This window comes from Anolis sagrei, chromosome Y (assembly GCF_037176765.1).
Source record: "Anolis sagrei isolate rAnoSag1 chromosome Y, rAnoSag1.mat, whole genome shotgun sequence".
In the NCBI taxonomy this organism is placed as follows: domain Eukaryota; kingdom Metazoa; phylum Chordata; class Lepidosauria; order Squamata; family Dactyloidae; genus Anolis; species Anolis sagrei.
Window position 1 is genome coordinate 31,580,185 of NC_090035.1, and position 21,839 is coordinate 31,602,023.

The following is a 21,839-nucleotide window of genomic DNA, read 5'->3' on the forward strand; positions in this document are numbered from 1 at the left end:
ATAGAGCTACAAGCTGGGTAGATGCGGGGAATGCCGTGGATGTAGCCTACCTGGATTTCAGTAAGGCCTTCGACAAGGTCCCCCATGACCTTCTGGCAAGGAAACTAGTCCAATGTGGGCTAGGCAAAACTACGGTGAGGTGGATCTGTAATTGGTTAAGTGGACGAACACAGAGAGTGCTCACTAATGCTTCCTCTTCATCTTGGAAAGAAGTGACAAGTGGAGTGCCGCAGGGTTCCGTCCTGGGCCCGGTCCTGTTCAACATCTTTATTAACGACTTAGATGAAGGCCTAGAAGGCATGATCATCAAGTTTGCAGACGACACCAAATTGGGAGGGATAGCCAATAGTCCAGAGGACAGGAGCAGAATTCAAAACGATCTTGACAGATTAGAGAGATGGGCCAAAACTAACAAAATGAAGTTCAACAGTGACAAATGCAAGATACTCCACTTTGGCAGAAAAAATGAAATGCAAAGATACAGAATGGGTGACGCCTGGCTCGAGAGCAGTACGTGTGAAAAAGATCTTGGAGTCCTCGTGGACAACAAGTTAAACATGAGCCAACAATGTGATGTGGCGGCAAAAAAAGCCAATGGGATTTTGGCCTGCATCAATAGGAGCATAGTGTCTAGATCTAAGGAAGTAATGCTACCCCTCTATTCTGCTTTGGTTAGACCACATCTGGAATATTGTGTCCAATTCTGGGCACCACAATTCAAGAGAGATATTGACAAGCTGGAATGTGTCCAGAGGAGGGCGACTAAAATGATCAAGGGTCTGGAGAACAAGCCCTATGAGGAACGGCTTAGGGAACTGGGCATGTTTAGCCTGAAGAAGAGAAGGCTGAGAGGAGACATGATAGCCATGTATAAATATGTGAGAGGAAGCCACAGGGAGGAGGGAGCAAGCTTGTTTTCTGCTTCCTTGGAGACTAGGACACGGAACAATGGCTTCAAACTACAAGAGAGGAGATTCCATCTGAACATTAGGAAGAACTTCCTGACTGTGAGAGCCGTTCAGCAGTGGAACTCTCTGCCCCGGAGTGTGGTGGAGGCTCCTTCTTTGGAAGCTTTTAAGCAGAGGCTGGATGTCCATCTGTCGGGGGTGATTTGAATGCAATATTCCTGCTTCTTGGCAGGGGGTTGGACTGGATGGCCCATGAGGTCTCTTCCAACTCTTTGATTCTATGATTCTATGATTCTATGACATAAAAGCTGGTCTAGAATAGACATGATCTGGACGTCAAAAACACTAACACCCAAAATTGCAGACATAAAGTTACTACCAAGAGAATCATCAGATCACGGGGCTCTAATGATGACTATAAACAAGAGGCAAACACCGAAAAGATGGAGATTGGATGACAACCTCTTAAAAACAGAAGATGATATCATGAAAAATAAAAAGCTAATTAAAGAATTCTTCGAAATTAACAACACACAAGAAATAAAAACAGAGATACTCTGGGACACATGTAAAGCGGTAATGAGGGGGAATTTCATCCAACAACAAGCAATCAAAAATAAAATAAGAAGACAAGAAATGAATAGAATTGATAAGAAATTAGAAGAAATAGAGAATAGATTAAAAAGAAACCCAAAAGATGAGCAAATTAAGAGTCAGATTGTAGAAATAAAAAAACAAAAACACCACTTAGAACTAGATCAATGGGCAAAGAACTTAAAATTTTTAAAACAGAAAGAATTTCAAAATGCGAACAAACCTGGGAAATGGCTATCAAGAAAGCTGAGAAAGAAGAAACAAGCAAATCAAATTACTAAAATCCTCACAAGCTATAAATTAAGCACAACGGACCAAGAAATAGGGAATGATTTTCATGAGTTCTATAAAGATTTATATGCAGAAGATCTGACTGGTTTAGACGAGATAACAGAATATATCGGCAGGCAGAAATTAGAAAAATAAATGACCACCAGAGAGAAATTTTAAATAAAGAAATAACAACAGAAGAGATACAGAAGGCAATAAGAAAGTTGAAACCGTCAAAAGCCCCGGGCCCTGATGGCTTCACAGCTATCTTTTATAAGACAATGATGGAGGAGATTACTCCCTATCTGAAAACCCTGATGAATAAGATCATGACAGATCAGAACATCCCGGAGACTTGGAAGAAGGCAAATATAACACTCATACATAAAGAAAATACAGATGAAACAAATATCAAAAATTATAGACCCATATCGCTTCTTAATTTGGATTATAAATTTTTTTCATACATATTAGGGGAAAGACTCAAAACCTTCTTGGTGAATTGGATAGATGAAGATCAAGTTGGTTTTTTACCAGAACGGCACATAAAAGAAAACATAAGAAATATACTGAACGTAATCGAATATTACGAGACGCATTACGAAAAAGAATTAGCTCTAATGACAATTGACGCCGAGAAGGCTTTTGATAATCTAAATTGGAACTTTTTTAAAACTATATTCAAAGAATTAGATATTGGTTATAACTTTCAAAATGCAATTAATGCAATATATAACGAGCAAAAGGCGACAATCTGGGTGAATGGAATACCATCTAAAGAAATAACATTAAGAGAGGCACGAGACAGGGGTGTCCCCTATCACCCCTTATTTTTATTATGTCATTGGAAATATTATTGAGAAACATCAAAGGAAACAAAAAACTCCAGGGATTGAATATTGGTAGACAAAAATATAAATATAGGGCATATGCGGACGACTTGATCTGCATAATGGAAGACCCAAAAGAAAACATACTAAATTGGCTGAAGGTTATTGAAGAATTTGGAAGGGTGGCAGGTTTTAAAATAAATAAGGGAAAGACAAAGATACTAACAAAAAATATGTCTAAGGAAAAGCAAAAGATATTGGAGGATCTGTCAGGAGTTCAAACCTGCACAAAAATGAAATACTTAGGAATTTGGATAACGGCTAAAAACTCCCAACTTCTAAAAAATAACTATGAAGCTAAATGGTCTGAAATAAAGAAAGATTTGAATAACTGGAAACACTTAAATTTATCAATTCTGGGGAAAATTGCAACAATAAAAATGAACGTTCTTCCAAAAATGCTATATCTCTTCCAGAATATACCTATAATCAGAAATAATAAATTATTGGATAATTGGAAAAAAGAGATCTCAAAATTCATATGGAATGGGAAGAAACCTAGGATCAAATACACAAACATGATTGATCAAAGGAATAGAGGAGGAATGGGCCTACCTGATTTAAAATTATATTATGAAGCTAGCGGACTCTCATGGGTAAAAGAATGGATTTCATTGAAAAAAGAAAGAACTTTAACAATTGAAGGCTTCGACCTCAGATTTGGTTGGCATTCGTATTTATGGTATAACCAAACATCAAAAGAAAAAAACTTTAATAATCATTTTATCAGAGCTGCGCTAATAAAAATTTGGAATAAATACAAAACAAGAATGTACTCTAAAACTCCACTATGGGCATCACCATTAGAAGCGAAACAAAGAAGACTGCTGGGATGGACCAATTGGCCAACATACAAAGATGTACTAAAGAAAGAAAACAATGAACTACAACTAAAGATGAGAGAGGAGATAAATGTCAAGTTTACAAACGTATCATGGTTCCAATATTTACAACTTAAAGAATACTACAATCTAGACAGAAAAATAGGCTTTATGATAAAGGAAGATATATGGGATCAAATCTTAGGAAAAAAGAAGAAAAACATAACAATAATATATAACAAATTATTAGAATGGGCTACCGAAAAAGAAATAATAAAAGAATGTATGATTAAATGGGCCAAAAATATAGGAATACAATACAAAGAATGGGAAGAAATTTGGAAAAAAAAGATCAAATATACCTACTCGACCGACATGCAAGAGAATAGGCTAAAGATGTTTAATAGGTGGTACATGACCCCACAAAAATTAGGTTTGATGTATGATACTGTAAGAAATAAGTGTTGGAAATGTGAACTTCACACCGGAACGTTCTACCATGCCTGGTGGACATGCCCTATGATCAGCACATACTGGAAAATGATAAATCAAGAATGTGAAAAGATCTTAAAAACAAAGATACACATGAAGCCGGAATATTTCCTACTGGGAATAACAGACGAGGAATTGGAACTAGATCAAAATAAGGACATTCTATTTAACTATTGTATTACAGCTGCAAGAATAGTTCTGGCAAAAAAATGGAAACAGAAGGAAATAGCTACAAAAGAGGAATGGACAAGCAAGATGAATGAAATCAAAGATATGGACAAATTGACGTTCGCATTAAAAGATTCATATGGAAAACCAATGAGAAGAACGGATTGGAAGCCATATGAGGAATACCTAATAGAAGATCAAGAAAAGAAAGATACAAAAAAGGAGGAAGAATGAACTCGGCAGAAAAAGGAAGAAAATAAGAAAATGGAACCAAAGAGAAGGAGATTATGGAAGTCAAAAGACCCCCTCACGCCCCCTACCCCCATACCCCCCCTACCTCCTCCCCCTCCCCTTGATATCCTCCATACTTTCCGCCCCCTTTTCCTCCAACCCAATCTCTCACCCCTCGACCTAACCCAATCTACCCCACTAATACTCCTAGACCTACCTAATCCCCCCCCTATCCCTCCCTTTTCCCCCTTTTACTTATATATTTGTATGAATACACTTCAATAAAAATTTATTATAAAAAAAAAATGTTGATGCAGGCCAAAATCCCATTGGCTTTTTTTGCCGCCACATCACATTGTTGGCTCATGTTTAACTTGTTGTCCACGAGGACTCCAATATCTTTTTCACACGTACTGCTCTCGAGCCAGGCTTCACCCATTCTGTATCTTTGCATTTCATTTTTTCTGCCAAACTGGAGTATCTTGCATTTGTCACTGTTGAACTTCATTTTGTTAGTTTTGGCCCATTTCTCTAATTTGTCAAGATCGTTTTGAATTCTGCTCCTGTCCTCTGGACTATTGGCTATCCCTCCCAATTTGGTGTCATCTGCAAACTTGATGATCATGCCTTCTAGGCCTTCATCTAAGTCATTAATAAAGATGTTGAACAGGACCGGGCCCAGGACGGAACCCTGCGGCACTCCGCTCGTCACTTCTTTCCAAGAACAAGGAGTTACTAAAAGAATATTTAGATTTAAACAAAGGAGAACAAACATCCAAAAATACACAATGGGAGGCAGTGAAGGTTGTCATGAGGGGATATCTCATGCAACAGGACGCAATAAATAAGAAAAATAGGAATAAAGAAACCAAGGAAATTTTAGAAAAATTAAACGAAAACGAAGACTTACTAAAACAAAACCCCAAAGACAAAAGAATAATTCTTATCATTAATACACTCCGAAAACAATTGCAATTACTACAAAATGAAAATTTAGAGAAACAAATGAAGTTTGCAAGGGTAAACTATTTCCAGAACGCAAATAAAACCGGTAAGTGGCTCGCAAATAAAATCAAAAAGCAAAAACAAAAACAACTAATAACTAAAATACAAATTAGAGACAAAATATACACTGAGGATAGCAGAATTGCTAACAAATTCACTACGTTCTATAAAGACTTATACAAAAAAACAGAAGTAAATGAGGAGAAAATAACAAAGTACCTATGTGATCTAAACATTGCAAAGCTAACAGACAAACAGAGAGAAATACTAAACGGAACGGTATCAATATATGAAATTGACACAGCCATCAAAAAGTTAAAAAACAACAAGGCACCAGGGCCAGATGGCTTCACAGCCACATTCTATAAAACTTTTAAAAATGAAATAAGTCCTCTGTTCCAAGAGATTGCAAATAACATATTAGAAAGGGGAGCAATCCCCAAATCCTGGGAAAAAGCAAATATAACTTTAATACATAAAGAAGGAACAGAACCAACTGAAATTAAAAATTACTGCCCGATTTCACTCTTAAATAATGATTATAAAATCTTTACAATAATTATGGCAGAAAGACTAAAATAATTTCTAAAAGATTGGATATCTAAAGAGCAATCAGGATTTCCAAACAGGCAAATCAAAGATAACACTAGAACATTAATAAACATAATTGAGTATTACGAAAAACATAATGAGAAAAAACTTGTGCTACTTTTTGTCGACGCCGAAAAGGCGTTCGACAAAGTCAATTGGAATTATTTGAAATTGCTAGCGAAAGAGATAGACATGGGATATCATTTCAGAAACAGAATTGATGCAATCTACAAAAATCAAGAGGCCACATTAATAATCAACAGACAACAAACAAGGAAATTGATAAAAATCACTCAGGGCACACGACAAGGGTGCCCTCTCTCCCCATTGCTTTTTATCTTAGTGATGGAAACGTTAGTAAGAAACATAAACAATGACACAAAATACTAACAGATGATAAAAGAAGAGGCGGCCTGGGCTTGCCCGATATTAGAGCATATTATGAGGCTTGTAATTTAGTGGTAATAAAAGAGTGGGCCACATTAAAAAATAATCACATATTAACTTTAGAAGGTCACGATCTAAGAGCCGGTTGGCACAGTTATCTGTGGTATGACTGAAGAAAAATAGAGAAAAGTTTCAGTGACCACTATATAAGGGCAGCCTTAATCAAAACATGGGAGAAATATAAAGATCTTTCAGAAACACCCCACTTTGGATATCATTGGTGGAAGCAAAACATAAAAGAGAATTGGGAGAAAAAAACTGGCTAACCTATCACCAACTACATAAAAAATGAAGAGGGAATAATGGTATTAAAACCCTATGAAGAACTAAAAAAGATAAACGGGAAAATCACATGGCTAAATTATTTCCAAATATGGGAGGGTTTCAGGAAGGATGAAAAATCAGGTTTTGAACAGGGGAAAGGGACATGGGACATTATTATGGAGAAAAATAAAAAACTAATAAAAATATTATATAAACAATTATTATTGTGGAACACAGAAGAAGAACAAGTCAAAGAATGCCAAATAAAATGGGCAAAAGATATAGGCCATAATATTTTGTTGAGTCAATGGGAAGAAATTTGGACCACCAAAATTAAATACACCATAGCCAGCGATCTTCAAGAAAACTGGTACAAAATGTTTTTTCGCTGGTATTATACACCAGAGAAGGTAGCGAAATTTAACAAAAATATCTCAGATAAATGCTGGAAATGTGAAAAGAAGGTAGGCACATTTTATCATCAATGGTGGACCTGTGAGAAAATAAAAAAAAAATTGGAAAAAAATACACCAGACCACCCAAAAAATATTGAAGACAAATTTTCCACAAGCACCAGAAACATATTTGCTAGGTATCCAAACAGAAACCAAAATGAATAAGAATCAAGAAAACATTTTATTCCTTCTATGCAAGGTGGCCAGAATGGTACTTGCTAAGAAGTGGAAGCAAAAAGAAATACCAACTCAGGAAGATTGGATTATGAAAGCATTTGACATTATACAAATGGACAATCTATCTCAGAGAATAAATGGTGCAATCAAAAGAACTGACTGGACAGATTTAAGGATTTTATTAAAACAAAAGAAATACCAATTGTAATTGACCTGACCTACATGTAAAATGAAAGGAGGAAAGAAAAATTGTCAGCAACCAGGAAAAGGAAGAAACAACCTCTACACCGAATGGTAAAGATTCTTGGAAAACCCTGGGAAGTCATATGGACGTTTGTGTGTGTTTTTGTGTGTTTTTTTCTTTCTCTTCTCTCTCTCCCTCCTCCTCCTCTCTGATCACTCCCTTCCCCACCTCCCTTCACCTTTTTTTCTCCTTTTCCTTCACTGTTTTGCTGATGTAACACAAAAACAATAAAAATTATATATATATATATATATATATATATATATATATATATATAAAAGTAATAGACACACATACCCTCGCATGGCCACTGCCTGTGACCTGTGGTTTTCTCACATGCTTAAATTTGGGGACAGTTTCTAATAACAATGCTTGAGGTAACATATATTGGAAATTTAAAACAATTAAGATACAGAAAAGACTCCAATATGTTATCGCTGTTAACAGTATTGAAGACTAAAAGTAGCAAGGCAACCTTTAAAAGCCAGGATTAAAATTGGACTGGGAAATCCTTAAGGAGTAATAATGTTTTTTGGGATTTTTTTGTGAAGTTCAAGCAATGAGGGATTCCAACAAGTCTATTGGGAACTTGGTCCATCTAAATGTTGCTTCATGGAAATCACCCAGCTTTGTGTCCTCACAGATTATTATACCTTTCTTGAGTGAAGGTACACAGGGCAGGTCTTGTGAAGAGGTGTCATTGTGATAATGTGCCATCAGAAGGATCTTGGAGCACTTTTTGGAGATCAATAGCTTCTAGCGCAAATCTTTGAATCCTCATTTTTGCAATAGAAGAAACATACTATCTATATATACTCAAGTATAAGCCTAGTTTTTCAGCTCCTTTTTCAAGCTGAAAAATCTCCCCTCAGTTTATACTCGAGACAAGGTTATTTATTATTTTACTCTGTTATTAGTATTTTTATTACATTTATTATTTTACTCTTTTATTATTATTGTAAGGATATATAAGCATATTTACATCAAAGAAGGTAAGAATAATAGCTTAATCAGTTGGACAGTCTTATCTTAAATTACAGTTTTATATAAATATTCAAAAGCATGTAACCTACTGATTCCTAAATTAATGTAATTTTATTGGTATCCATGTTTATTTTGAAATTTACCAGTAACCGCTGCATTTCCCACCCTCGGCTTATACTTGAGTCAATACGTTTTCCCAGTTTTTTTTGTAATAAAAGTAGGTGCCTTGACTTATATTCGGGTTGGCTTATACTCGAATATATATGGTAGTTGTAAAAGATTTGGGGAAAAGCATTGAATGTAGTTCTGCAAGAACTCTAGAAGAATTGATGTGGGCCAGCAAAAGAAAAAATGATGGCTAAAAGAGATCAATTTCACAGAGGATATTTCCAGTGTTGATGTGTGTTGACCATGATAGCTAAATGGAATCTCAGTGTCAGAGGGTGCCTAATGCTGGATGCCTAATGCTCAAGGTCAAATGGCAGGGAAAGGCTTGTGCTTTCTATGTCTTGTTTCTCTGCTTTCAAAAAACAGACTTGGCTTAAAAAAAGAACTGATCTGATCCAATGTATTGAGGAGGTCTTTTCATGTGTGAAGAAATTGAGTCTCTCATACAGTTGCTGTGGCTTTCTTCCCACTGTTGCAATCTAGATGTGCAGGGAAGAGAAACTACAGAGGATATCTTCAACTTTCCTTATTGAAACCAAGGATTTTGTTCATCTTTGTGTAGTTATTATGTCAGGCTAAAAAGGAGGAATAGAAAATCCCTTTAGTTTTGTATCTCTGCAGATTGATTTTAAAAAATGACCCTGGAGATCTGTATCTCCACTATGTTCTAGTACAGGGGTCCACAAACGTTTTAAGCAGAGGGCCAGGTCACAGTCCCTCAAAGTGTTGGAAGGCAGGATTATAATTTGAAAAATAAAACATGAATTCCTGTGCACGCTGCACATATCTTATTTGTAGTGTAATAAACACTTAAAAACAATACAATAATTAAAATGAGGAACAATGTTAACAAATATAAACTTATTAGTATTTCAATGGGAAATGTGGGCCTGCTTTTGGCTGATGAGATAGGATTGTTGTTGTTGTTGTTATGTGCTTTCAAGTTGTTTCAGACTTAGGTTGACCCTGGTGAGAGCCGGGTAAATGACCTTGGAGGGCCGCATCCGGCCCCCGGGCCTTAATTTGAGGACCCCTGTTCTAGTAGTTAGGTTCAGAGCCAAAGAAGCTGTTATTTAATCTCCAAGAACAAACAGTGGTTAGGTTAAAAAAAATGCAGTCTGTTAAACTAAAGTGTCCAGCTTAGAACCAGCAGGCGAAAGATAAGCTTCCTCTCTTAGTGGGTGACCCTCAAGAGGCCGGCCGTGAATGATGATGTAAAAACCCAGAATTAATTGAGGAGGTTCTTTGATGCTCTGAGCCCTCTGACATGGAAGTGCTAGGCTTGAGATTTCAGCTCTGTGTGGTGCAAAGTCTTATTCTTCAGCTTTTTAAGAATGAGGGCCATTTTTCAGTCGAAGCACTGTGGTCACGTGAATTGTGTGTAGGGACAGTCCCTGAAGTTTGTGTATATGTGTGTCTGTATACACATATACTGTATCTCTTCCACTCCAAGACATGCTTCTGTCCCTATATGAAAATGTCTAAATAGAACTTTTTTTCTGTTGGTGGTACTGAAATTAGTGTGTGTCTTACAAACATGGTGTCTCAGGTTCAAAAAGAAATATGATGTGTGTGTGTGTGTGTATGTGTGTGAATATATGCTTTCATAGGTGGAAGTATATTCTTGCATTCATTAGGGTTATGAAATGTTTTGATTTCTAGCTGTTTGAAGTTACCTCCATTCAAATGCTGAGGTTTATGTAATCCAATTAAGAACACGGGAGCTATCAATATACAATGCTGAATGGTCAATATAGCAAAATACCGACTCCCCCTCCCTTTCCTTTTATCTCCTACTTCTTCAACTAAGGATTTCAAATTTTCCTAATTTCAACACACACCTCACAGGTTGTCTTATTTGCCAAGGTGCTTCCTGTTTAAACTTCAAATTTCAAAAGGGAAGATGCTACATAAGTTAAAAACTTACAATGTCGCACCTGGAGAAGAAGTTTGGAAGTTGAAGAGTTTTGTTTTACGACCTCTCCCCCGCTCCCCGTACCTTACACTACTTTCACGCTTTTCACCCCTCTCTCCCACCCCCTTCTTGCCTTCCTCTCTTCCCCCTTCCCCCTCCCCTTCCTTCCTTCCTTCCTTCCTTCCTTTCTAAAGCCCCTTTCAAGTGTACTATATTCTTATTGAATGTTTTTATGTACAATTAATGAGAAAATATAATTAATAAAAATTTATTTAAAAATAAAGTTCAAATTTCCATATAGAGTTGGAATGCACACTTGCCAAAATCTTGAGATTGAGAAGAACAGGACTGGACCCAAGATGAAATGGGACTAGTAGATACTGGACAATGGTGATGGTGTTCCCGAAGTGGTTCCAAGAGGATACTGAACTGTGTTGGACAGTTGGCTTCACTGTTGAGACCATTTAGATTTATTATTTATTATACATGTATGCCATCTTTCTCTCAGACTGGGACCCAAGGTGGTTAGTCAGAGGGAATGGGCTAATGATATCAATCTATATGCCAGTTAAGCAAGCATTAGGTATATGACAACCCATTTACCCCCCCCCCCCCCGAACTCTCCATTTTCTCATAATGAGAACAAAACTGACAGCTGGAAGACAGATCTGTGCCTCTTTTGTAATGACCCTGAAGCCATTTCCCCTTGAACTTAGAAAACCATGCTCTTTCCTGACCTTTTTTAAAATGTGCAAACTTTATTTGTTCTCGCAAAATGAATTTTAGGGCCTCTGTCTTTGAATGTAGTCTTCCTAAGCCTAGTTTTGTGTGTATGTGTGTTTGGAAGGATGCTGTCTTTCGCAGTCACACAACTCCGTCCCTGGCACGTCACTGTTCCCAAGTTAGTTCAGAGGCTCAGAGATAATGTTGTTTACCTAATTTGGGAAAAGAGACCCAAAGAGTTGTCGTTCCAAATTGGTTTAGTTGGCTGGTGGCAAGCATGCATTCTAGCAGACTTCAGCTGTGCATTGAAACTACTGGTATATATTTTCATATTCTTTTCCACTTGAGTGTCTGTGCAGAATGTGATTGGATTATATTGGATTTGGTCAGCAAACCAAACTGACCAAAAAACAAATAAATGTTGACTTACATATATGTATCGGTATGAAACTGGAATGAAAGATAAGAGGAACACCAGTTATGAATCTGCCAAAGGGAGTCTGGGCATTCTCCCATGTAATTCATTTCAAATTAAACTGGTTATAGGTTTTTGTAGCTACAACAGAATGTCTGAATGTGGAATATCTTGGTCATAAGTCTTCTTTTCTGTTGATTTCTGCAGAAAGACTTCAGAGTTCAAGAACTTCCGTTGGCACGCATTAAGAAGATCATGAAACTAGATGAGGATGTGAAGGTAAAACTGACAAAAAAGTATGTAAAGGCAATAAATGAATTCTCAGCTCCATTGATTTGTTATTGGAAAGGTCCTCGGAGAGGATTTCTCCTTTGCTCTAGCCTGGTCTGAGTGTTAAAATGCAGCAGAAACCCATAGGCTGAATCTGGCATGAAAGGCCATAGTGCAGGTGGGAACAATGCATTCTTTCAAGATGGGTTTGCCTGGCCAGATGTTCATAACTAACATGGAAGCAGGCTTGAAATGGGAACTTTGTTTGGATACTGTTTTAGGAGCGTTAGTCAGTTTCTCAAATTTGTAGATTGGTGGCATGAAGCAGCTCACTGCTTTCTTTTTCTTTTTGATTTTATTTATATTTTATTGATATGTTGCTTCTGTCAAGATACGAAAACGGCTTACCCTTGTCTTCTTCCAAACTGACCTTCAAAGCAATCGACTTGGAAAAAAGTTGATGAAAACTGTATTTCTGGAGAAAACCGAAGCTTTGAAAAAATGCAAAATCTTCCATAGATGTAAAGCAGGATCTGACCAGCATTTTTCCTTTCAATCAGATGATGACTTAAGTGCCCCAGGTTCATGCAGCTGGACAAATGTATCTGAATAGTAGTACCTTTTTAATATTGGTCACTGATCTCGCTTACCATCTTTAGTTATCTAGAATTGTTTTGCTTTTTTTTTTTTTTTTTGAGTAAAATACTTTCTCCATTCTTCTGTGCATTTAGTAGTTAATGCTGACCTTGTGATAAAAGGGTTTTTTTTAATAGCAGCAGACCAGTTTTAAATTATTAAATCCCGATACACAAGTCATTTTCCAACTGTCCTATTGCCATTTGGGGATTGACCAGTCACACTGTTAATCCTGAACACAAACTTTAGAGGAGTTTAAGGAATGCCTTGATGTTTAAGGAGTTCTGTGGTGAACCCAGATTTGTTTTCCTTGGATCTTGAACTAGCTGTTGTCTCTCTATCCTGCCTCATAGAGTTGTTGTGGGGTTTTTATGAGTTTTCTTTATAGCAGTGGGTTCTCAACCTTAGGGTCTCCAGATGCTTTGGCCTACAACTCCCAGAAATCCCAGCCAGTTTTACCAGCTGTTAGGATTTCTGGGAGTTGAAGGCCAAAACATCTGGGGACCCACAGGTTGAGAAATGTTTCTTTATATGCTCCTTCCAAGAACAGCATATTTACATTCCTCTCCCTGGACTGAAGATTGAAACTGGGGCAACAGGATTTTAATTGGGCTGGTAACTGAGAGTTGTTTCTATCCATATCAGTTGGGCTAAACTGTGGTATCTTCGTTTGCAGATGATCAGTGCCGAAGCACCTGTTCTATTTGCCAAGGCTGCTCAGATATTCATCACGGAATTGACATTACGGGCCTGGATTCACACAGAGGACAACAAGCGCAGGACCCTGCAGGTAATGGGAATGCTGGTATACATGCTATTGTGAAAAAAGTAATGGCTTATTTCCACAGCGGTGACCAGGAAAAGCAGGGTGAGGCTGCAGTGATTCCTTGAAAGGCCAATTTGGGTGCATGGCAAAGTGCCCTCTGCATTTTCCCTGGTGCAGGATTGTTTTGCGAATCTCTGCTGCAATTTCACTTAATATCACCACCTCCAGGACCATAGCTATGTTGTTGTGGTTTTTTTTAGATTTCCAAATTGGTTTGATATTTGGCAGCAGTTCGAAGGTAAAAGTAGTCAGCATTGGGAAGTGGAAGCAGTCTTTTCTGAACCGCACTTCCTGCTCTTTCCAACAACTGATGAATTGGCTGTGAATTAGCATCCTACTATCTCCATTGTTTCCTGAGCAAATGCATGGGGCTGGATTTCAGTTTAGTAAGCTTCAAGGTGTTTAACCAGACTATTTCACTGATCGCATCTCTTCTTACAAACCAGCCCAGGCACTGCGGTCATCGGAGGAGGCCCTGCTCTTGGTCCCACCCCCATCCCAAGCATGGCTGGTGGGAACGAGATAGAGGGCCTTCTCCATTGTTGCCCCCCATCTCGGCAAATCCCTTCCTAAGGAAATAAAGCTGCCCCTCCTTTCTCTCCTTTAAAAAACCCTGAAGACCTACTTTCGTTCACTAGCATATGGAGAGAAGGGGGATTAGATGCTCGAGAGATCACTGCCAGGCCGCTGGTTGAGAACTATGCATATTTAGGTTTTCCTGGTCCACACCAGCCCAATGATGTCATTTGACTACATAACCAACCCACACCATTTTGTGAACCCTTTCTGGCTATTGTACACCAATGTGGATGTTTTGTTTAGATTTATGTTATTACAGAATTTGGTCTGATTACGTGTATTTCAATTTATTGATGTCAGGCTTAATTTACTGATGTTAGGTCTCAGTTTGATGTTAGGCTTTAATGTTACTTTTATATGTGGCAGTTTTCTGGGATTTTATGTTAGTATCATGTGTTAATGGCGTTCCATGTAGTCATGCTGGCCACATGACCTTGGAGATGTCTACGGACAACGCTAGCTCTTCAGCTTAGAAATGGAGATGAGCACCACACCCCAGAGTCGGACACGACTGGACTTAATGTCAGGGGACAACCTTTACCTTTACTATGTGCTTTATGTAGGTGTTGAATGTTTGCCATTGTTGGAATCCGCCCTGAGTCCCTTTGGGGCGAAATATCAATAAAGTTGTTGTTGTTGTTATTGTGAGACTGATGTAGACCCAAAAATGAGAATTCTATGATGTGTATGCCCAGGCTTTAAACAGAAACCCCTAATTGCAGTGGCTGGACCTCCATGTTGTTGCAAAGAGATTCAGGTTGGGGAACATCAATCTACTTGGAAAGCTCCCTCCAATCTGAAATGTTGCCACTTTCTTCTCTTTTGTTCCAGAGAAATGACATTGCTATGGCGATCACAAAGTTTGACCAGTTTGATTTTCTCATTGACATTGTTCCAAGGGATGAACTCAAACCTCCCAAGCGACAGGTGAGGCTGAGAGTCTGTCTTTGTTCACATGTCTCTCAACATTTGGACTGTGGAGGTGTGGGATTTTTGCAAAGTTTCTGTCTGTGTTGAAATATGCCTCTCAATTTTGCTCCTTTTCTCCTCCTTATCCTTCAGAGATATGTTAGGTGATGCTAGATTAACTTCAATCAGTTTATAAAAGTGATCAAAAACCAATTTTCCAAACAGTGCCAGCAGGAAAGGATTTTCTTTTGCTGGAAAGCATCTTCCTCTCTGTCCCATCCCTCAGTGTTCAAAATAGCAATAGCTAAAATGCTGCCACACAATTAACTTGTGTTCCATCTTATTGTACACCACGTAGAATAACTGCCCCTGTAAATAATAGATGGTTTTAAGGTTAAATGATAGTGCAAGCTAAGCACACTCTTAGAACAGGGGATTGTAAATGTATACATTTTTCTGACGTCCCATGTATGTGGCATTCTATGTGCCTCTGGCCACACACATTTACACCCTCAAAGTACTCTGCCAGGATCCCCTTCTCACTTTATTGTTGCTAGGACGGTTGGGCAACTTCCAACAACTGGCACTCTGCTTCCTTTCCCTGTTCAAATGGCCTTGTGGGCTCAGACAAGTAAGCCAGGTTCTGTTGGAATCTTGAGATGGAATAATGGATGGTCAATACAGATGCTTCTACCTTGTGCTGCATTTCCAAAGGCCTATGCAGCATAGAATAGTCGGGGCAATTCGTAATGCATTCTGCCCCTCGCTAGAGCAGGTTGGGATTTATGGGGGAGATGCAGGGGAGACTGAAGGAAAATAGGAATAGCAGTATGAATCTGCTGCGGGAGAAGGCCCATGGCCCAGTTGTTACAAGTCCCAGATAAGGACAAGATCTGGGCCTTATATTGTTGGGATACAGATGGAAGTGTGAATGACCTTAATATATGCCATCGTTTGTGTCCTCTGCTGTTGTGAGCTTGCTATTCACCAACCATCAACAATCCTCGACTGTTATCCCATCAATGGCAGGAAAAATGACCTGGATGCACCTGACGCAGCTTATTCTCTGAAATCATTCAGGTGTTCTGTCAGGCCATAGTGACAACTGTGTTGCTGGTTTCTTTGAGATGGGTAATTGAATGATTTAGAAATTGTGAAAAGCAGCATGAGTATTGATTGGAAGTGTGCTCTTCCTCCTTTTCCCAGGGGCACAATGGTGCCCTTGATTTCCTGCACAGCAGGTTCCCTTTACATAAGCAGTAACCTACCTGCACACAATGCCATAGGTTTATGCCAGGTGATTAGATTTGGGCCATAGGAAGGCTTATAACACTGTTCTCAAAGCTTTCTGGAACTTTGTTGGGTGCCCTGGTGTTTGTGTGATCAGCAAATTTCAGCAGGACCAGTATGGATAACACTAGCTTATTAGAATGACAACAACAAACGGAGAATTGTGATAATGCCGCCATCAGCTGTTGAAGAGTCCAGATCTTCCAATCGACCATCTTGGATTACACTGAAGCCTTGTGTACGTTGTCCATCCAGAAAGGAATGAAACATCCTGAGGACGTCACGTCCTGGATCTGTGTAGGCAGTTATTGCTGCTGTAAACATCCTTGACTGGAAGCTGTGTGAGGCTCAAAGGGGCTTTCAGTCAGATGTTTACAGCGGCAGGCTGCTGCGTTCCTCCTGAAACCACGTGTGGTTTGTATTGAAGAATCAGTCTGGGACAGAGACAGCTCTAGAGTTCCACCACTCCCAGGACTATGGCTTTTGATTAAATCAGCTTTACCAAAAAAAATGTCAGCTTACAAAAATGTTACAAGGGGAGACACATCTTAGATGTTGCCACATCTTACTGTTTGCTTCAGGAAAAGTCGAGATAGTATCTTTCCACATGTAGACACACCTTTCACCTACCTATGATGTTCCTGCCTTGTGGTCAAAACAGTGCAATTCCACAGCTTTCTGAAGGTTGTTCCCCACCTTCACTTTACAGCATTTCAAAGCAGAACCTGCCCTTGAAGAGTTTGCGCTCTAAACTTTGGCCATGTGGGAGGTAACAGATGAGGAAATAATGAGGGATGCGCATGAGAAAATGCAGTTCCCTGCAATTAGGTTTTGTTATATGAAATCCCCAACAAATTATTAGCACGCAACTTGATGTTTGTTTATAGTAACATGGTAAGCACCTCTTGTGACCTTCTGTAAGCTCTTCGCTAGAGTGGGAAGACAATTTCAACCAATCCAGGAGGAATCAGTAGATGGGTAGATAATGGTAGGAGACTGCTTCCTGCAATAATATTATAGAACTGTGGGTTGAATTTATTCTGAGGCTCTTTGAGATTGAAATTTCTTACTGAATCCTCTAGACTTGGGAAGTATAGGTGTCTCTGGGAGCAGTTACTGATTCTTCTCATTGGGTCAGGTCTTCTGCAGGAGTGGGTTTATCTCAAAGCTCCTAAGAGAGTCCTGATTCCTTCGCTCTGAGGTAGCTGACGCTCCCATGATTGCTTCAGAGGGCGGTCTCTCGTTTTTGAAATTCAATACCACATCAATGCAGAGACCTCTCCTTCTATCCTCTGGTGGCCACCAGAGGAGGGCCTTTTCCAAATTCCATTCCAGCCAGGGCGACATATGCAAGTCTAGGGTGTTTGAAAGCAGCTTTCATAAAAGCAGCGTACAAGCGTAAAGAGCAAGCGCCTCCTTTTTTTTGCCTTTGCAGACTCAAGTATTCTCTCTGAATATACTGTTTGCATCTTGGCAGGAACATCTGAACATGCTCGCAAATTGCAGACCTTGTTGGAAGCAAGACTCTGCAGTGGATTTTGCATCCTTTCTTGCTTAAAAGGCATTTAGGGGTACAACTAAAACTTGGTGGCCTGCAAGTTTGACGGGGCAGAAATAATTGCAGTATGGGCTGACATCGTTCCTTGTTTCTGCTTGTTCTATTCTTCCTCCTTCCCATTTTCCTGTGTTGTGTTTTTTCCACTTCAAACTGTGGCAGCTGAGCACCTCCAATCTTCATTGTACCATTTTGGCACCATCCCCCTTGCCCCTCTGCTTCCATTATTTTTTTTATTTTTTATTATTATTATTATTATTATTATTATTTATTTAATTACTTACTTATTTACTTACTGTATTTGTATACCGCCTTTCTCAGCCAATTGGCGACTCAAGGCGGTTTCCAACAGATCCTTGAGTTGGAAGAGACCCCAAGGCCATCCAATCCAACCCCACTTTGGCAGGCAGCAACACACAGTATTGTCATGCCTTGCTGCTTCCCCCAACACTTGTAAGCAAGCATCCCCGTGTGACTGGATGGTAACTGCTTTTTTGCCTGCAGAAGAACCAGCGTTCACTCCTGGACTTCAGGAATGGCGGGAATGAGCCTGGGCCTGCCTGCCAAATTCTTCTCCGCTATCTCAGCCTGCAAAGGGAGATAACAGCCTCAAAAGCAAAGCAAGTGGCTCAAATCAGAGGCCTTCTCTGTGTTCAGTCTAACAAGTTGCAGGAGTGCCCCTGGTGCCCCATCCCTAAAGAATGTGTGTGCGGCATGAGAACAGTCTTGCTTCATCCCAGGGATGAAAAAAACAGAGCTGCATTACTAGCAGCCACTGTTTGAAAGCCAGCTCAACCATCCCTCTTCTATGACTGAATTCTGAAACAAGCTGGTTTCAATGGGGCCTTTCACTCCAAGCAACTTTAGTGTCTTTTTAGACCTGTTCTCTCCCTACTTCAGGGGAGCCATGTCTGAGGGATCCAATTCCTCATCCCTACAACAGTTCCAAGGGTTGCAACATGCGAAAGCTCTGGACCAGATGAAATTGCTCTCGGACTCCTGAATAGCTCACATTGCTGGTTAATGTTTTGCAGCACTCTTGACAAGAAAGGCCTCAACCATTGGAGCAGGGTCATATCCTGCCACCATCTGCTGTTCTTTATTTTCAGACCGAAAACTAGGATAGCTTTGGAGTAAAAAAGTGGGGGGCTCCAGGTGTTAGAAAACAGATGTATTTTAGTTCCCAATATTTTTTTTGTTTTGTTTTAGGCTTTAGAGTGCCTCCTTTTCCCCTTTGCTTGTTTGCAGGTCATCATCCATCCTCTCATTTTTTTTTCTTTCTCCCTTCTTTCCTTCCTCTTTTTTTCTCTGTTTCTTATCTTTGCCTCTCCTTCTCTGAAATTAAATTCAGCCTCAGCATGGAAGATATTTACCAACCTTGATCTTAACACTGTTGAACACCAGCAGAAAGAGTTTGTCTCTCCCATAACCCTCTTTCTCTCAGCCTACCAGAACTACAAAACCCTTTTCCCAAGTTGGCTGGCACCCCAATAGCAGCAGTCCTCTCAAGGCTGGCATGAGCCATATGTGCATTTTCAGATAACATTAGGCCACAACTTCTGTCATCCCTCAGAAGTGGCTATGTTTGGTAGTGCTGCTGGGCCATTCTTTTCCTGCCCATCTTTAGTGAGAGAGGTGCTTTGGGAAATGTTATGGCAGCATAAACTTGCACCTTTTTCTCTTTTTCCTGGCTTACTTGAGTGCCCAGGAATGTGGCACTCATCTTTATCACAATGCGATGATAGCACTCAGACATTGGGTTGAAAAGCTCGGGGAGCAGCTCTCATAGTCATAAAAGGGACTTTTCCCCCCCTCCCATAAAGATTTCAATCTCACCCTGTAAATCCAAGGTCAGCTGCCATGACACACACCACTGACTTTGCACAAGCAATCTTTCTGTGATGCTGATGGAACCCATTCTGCTGATTCTTGGCAGTGTTGCCTCTTGGCCTCTGCTGACCTGCAGGGCTTTCGGCAAATGCATTGAGTGACCACTTGATCGCTATTCCGAAGCAGCAATTCATTCAGATCTGGAGGCCATTCATCCGCAAAGCTCCCAAGAAGTAATTAAAGAGTTGTTCTTCCTCGTGTGTTAGCATGTGATAGGGAAGTGACTTGGTCATTTATTTGATGGCAGGGGGACATGGAAGTAGACTGGCATGGGAAGCCATGTTGGGTCAGGGGCCAGTTTTCTGTATGTGAAACCCTTTCAGGGCTGCATGAACTGCCAGAAATGCCTCCTGAAGGGGAAAAAATATCAGAAACAGAAGTGGTTAGAGATCTGGTTCTGGTTTTGAAAAGCAGGTATTTTTGATGTTAAATATATGAAGAGTAGGGACTATTTGGGAGCCCCCGGTGGTGCAGTGGGTTAAACTGAGCTGCTGAAGTAACTGACCAAAAAGTTGGTGGTTCAAATCTGAGGAGTGGGGTAAGCTCCCACTGTTCGCCCCAGCTTCTGCCAACCTAGCAGTTCAAAAACCTGCAAATGTGAATAGATCAATAGGTGCCACTTTGGTGGGAAGGTAACTGTGCTCCATGCAGTCATGCTGGCCACATGACCTTGGAGGCATCAATGCTCTTTGGCTTAGAAATGGAGATGAGCATCACCCCCAGAGTCAGACACGACTAGACTAAATATCAAGCAAAACCTTTACCTTTTAGGGACTGTTTGAATGATGAATCCACACACATGCAAACATCAACAGTTCACTCTTATGGAGGGCCATAAAAGTCCCCTGGAGGGACCGAAGCTCCGAAAATAGTCTTTGAGGTCTGCATATTGCCCACACTTGTAGTAGACTTTAGTTGGATGTAATGGAGAGTCCCAAAAGGGATTTAAATACTTGGGTATCTTTTAACTGTTGATATGTGTGTTGCTTTGATATCTGCATGCCCATTGGGAAATGGATGTTGGTTTAGTGAGCTGCCTGGGGGTAATGAGTTTCTCTACTTACCAGTTCATTTTAGCCTCTGGCTCCTGTGAAAGATTTTACCTCTTACTTATTGGATAAATGGGGAAGCAACAGCAGCCAGTTAGCCCTCACTTCCTGTGCTCCACCAATTCAACAGTTCCCATGTAGCAGCGCATGTAAACATCCTACACTCTCAGCTGTGAATTTGTGGTGGCTGGGAGAAGGTTGTTTACATCTTCTGCCATGGACTATTACCCCAAAACAACAACAAACTGCTAACTTTTCTATCTTGTGCAGCTGAAGACGAGGTTGTGTGTATAGGTCTGTATTGCTTGTGCGGTCTTCCCTACAAGTCTAATGCAAAAGAGAGATTTGAAAAAGTGCTTTGAGAAAAGGATCAGGTCTTGTTAGAGAATGGTTTCTTTGACTTGTCACTTTGGTAGTCCTGAATAAGAAACAACCTTTCTGGGGTAGGGACCTAGAACTTCCCTGCCTAAACAGAGCTATTCCTTACCCAGTTCTTGTCCTCACAGAGGACAGAAGCTCTATTTGGCATCGAATCATTATACAATACAAATAAAACAAGAAAAAAGGCATACAACAAACACACAGTAGGCTATGAACTCCCTTTCCCATTTTGAATGTAATGAAAAGGAAAAAAAATTCAGATCCAACTAAAGTTGTTAGCAACCAAATTCACATATTAGGGCTTCTATTGTTAAAAATTATAATCCATAAACGATTTCTAGTCTGAAAAATGTTCACTTGGCTTATCTTTTAGAATCCATTTTCATTTGGCTATTTGGGCTAACTGTCATTTTAGCAATCCTTAGCATTTAACTTTTTTGCTGATTCTAGCTCTGCCACCACTACTTTTTCTTTCCTTCCTCAGGAGGAGGTGCGCCAGGCGGTGACCCCGGCAGAGCCTGTCCAGTATTACTTCACTTTGGCACAGCAGCCAGCGGCCGTCCAGGGGCAGCAGACCGGGCAGCAGACTACCACCTCCACGGCGACCATCCAGCCGGGGCAGATCATCATAGCCCAGCCTCAACAAGGGCAGGTAGGTGGTGGTACTCGTGGGGGGGGGGGGGTAAAGTACA

The 21,839-nt window shown here is 39.9% G+C and overlaps 1 protein-coding gene across 1 annotated transcript in view; it reads left to right on the forward strand.

The window, feature by feature from the left end:
* Nucleotides 1-21,839, forward strand: part of LOC137095078 (nuclear transcription factor Y subunit gamma-like) — a 67,593-nt gene that overhangs the window by 13,658 nt on the left and 32,096 nt on the right. The window contains exons 2-5 of the mRNA XM_067461290.1: nt 11,970-12,041; nt 13,345-13,458; nt 14,905-15,000; nt 21,632-21,799. Of these exons, the coding sequence (XP_067317391.1) occupies nt 11,970-12,041; nt 13,345-13,458; nt 14,905-15,000; nt 21,632-21,799 (450 nt within the window). The remainder of the gene's footprint in view (nt 1-11,969; nt 12,042-13,344; nt 13,459-14,904; nt 15,001-21,631; nt 21,800-21,839) is intronic.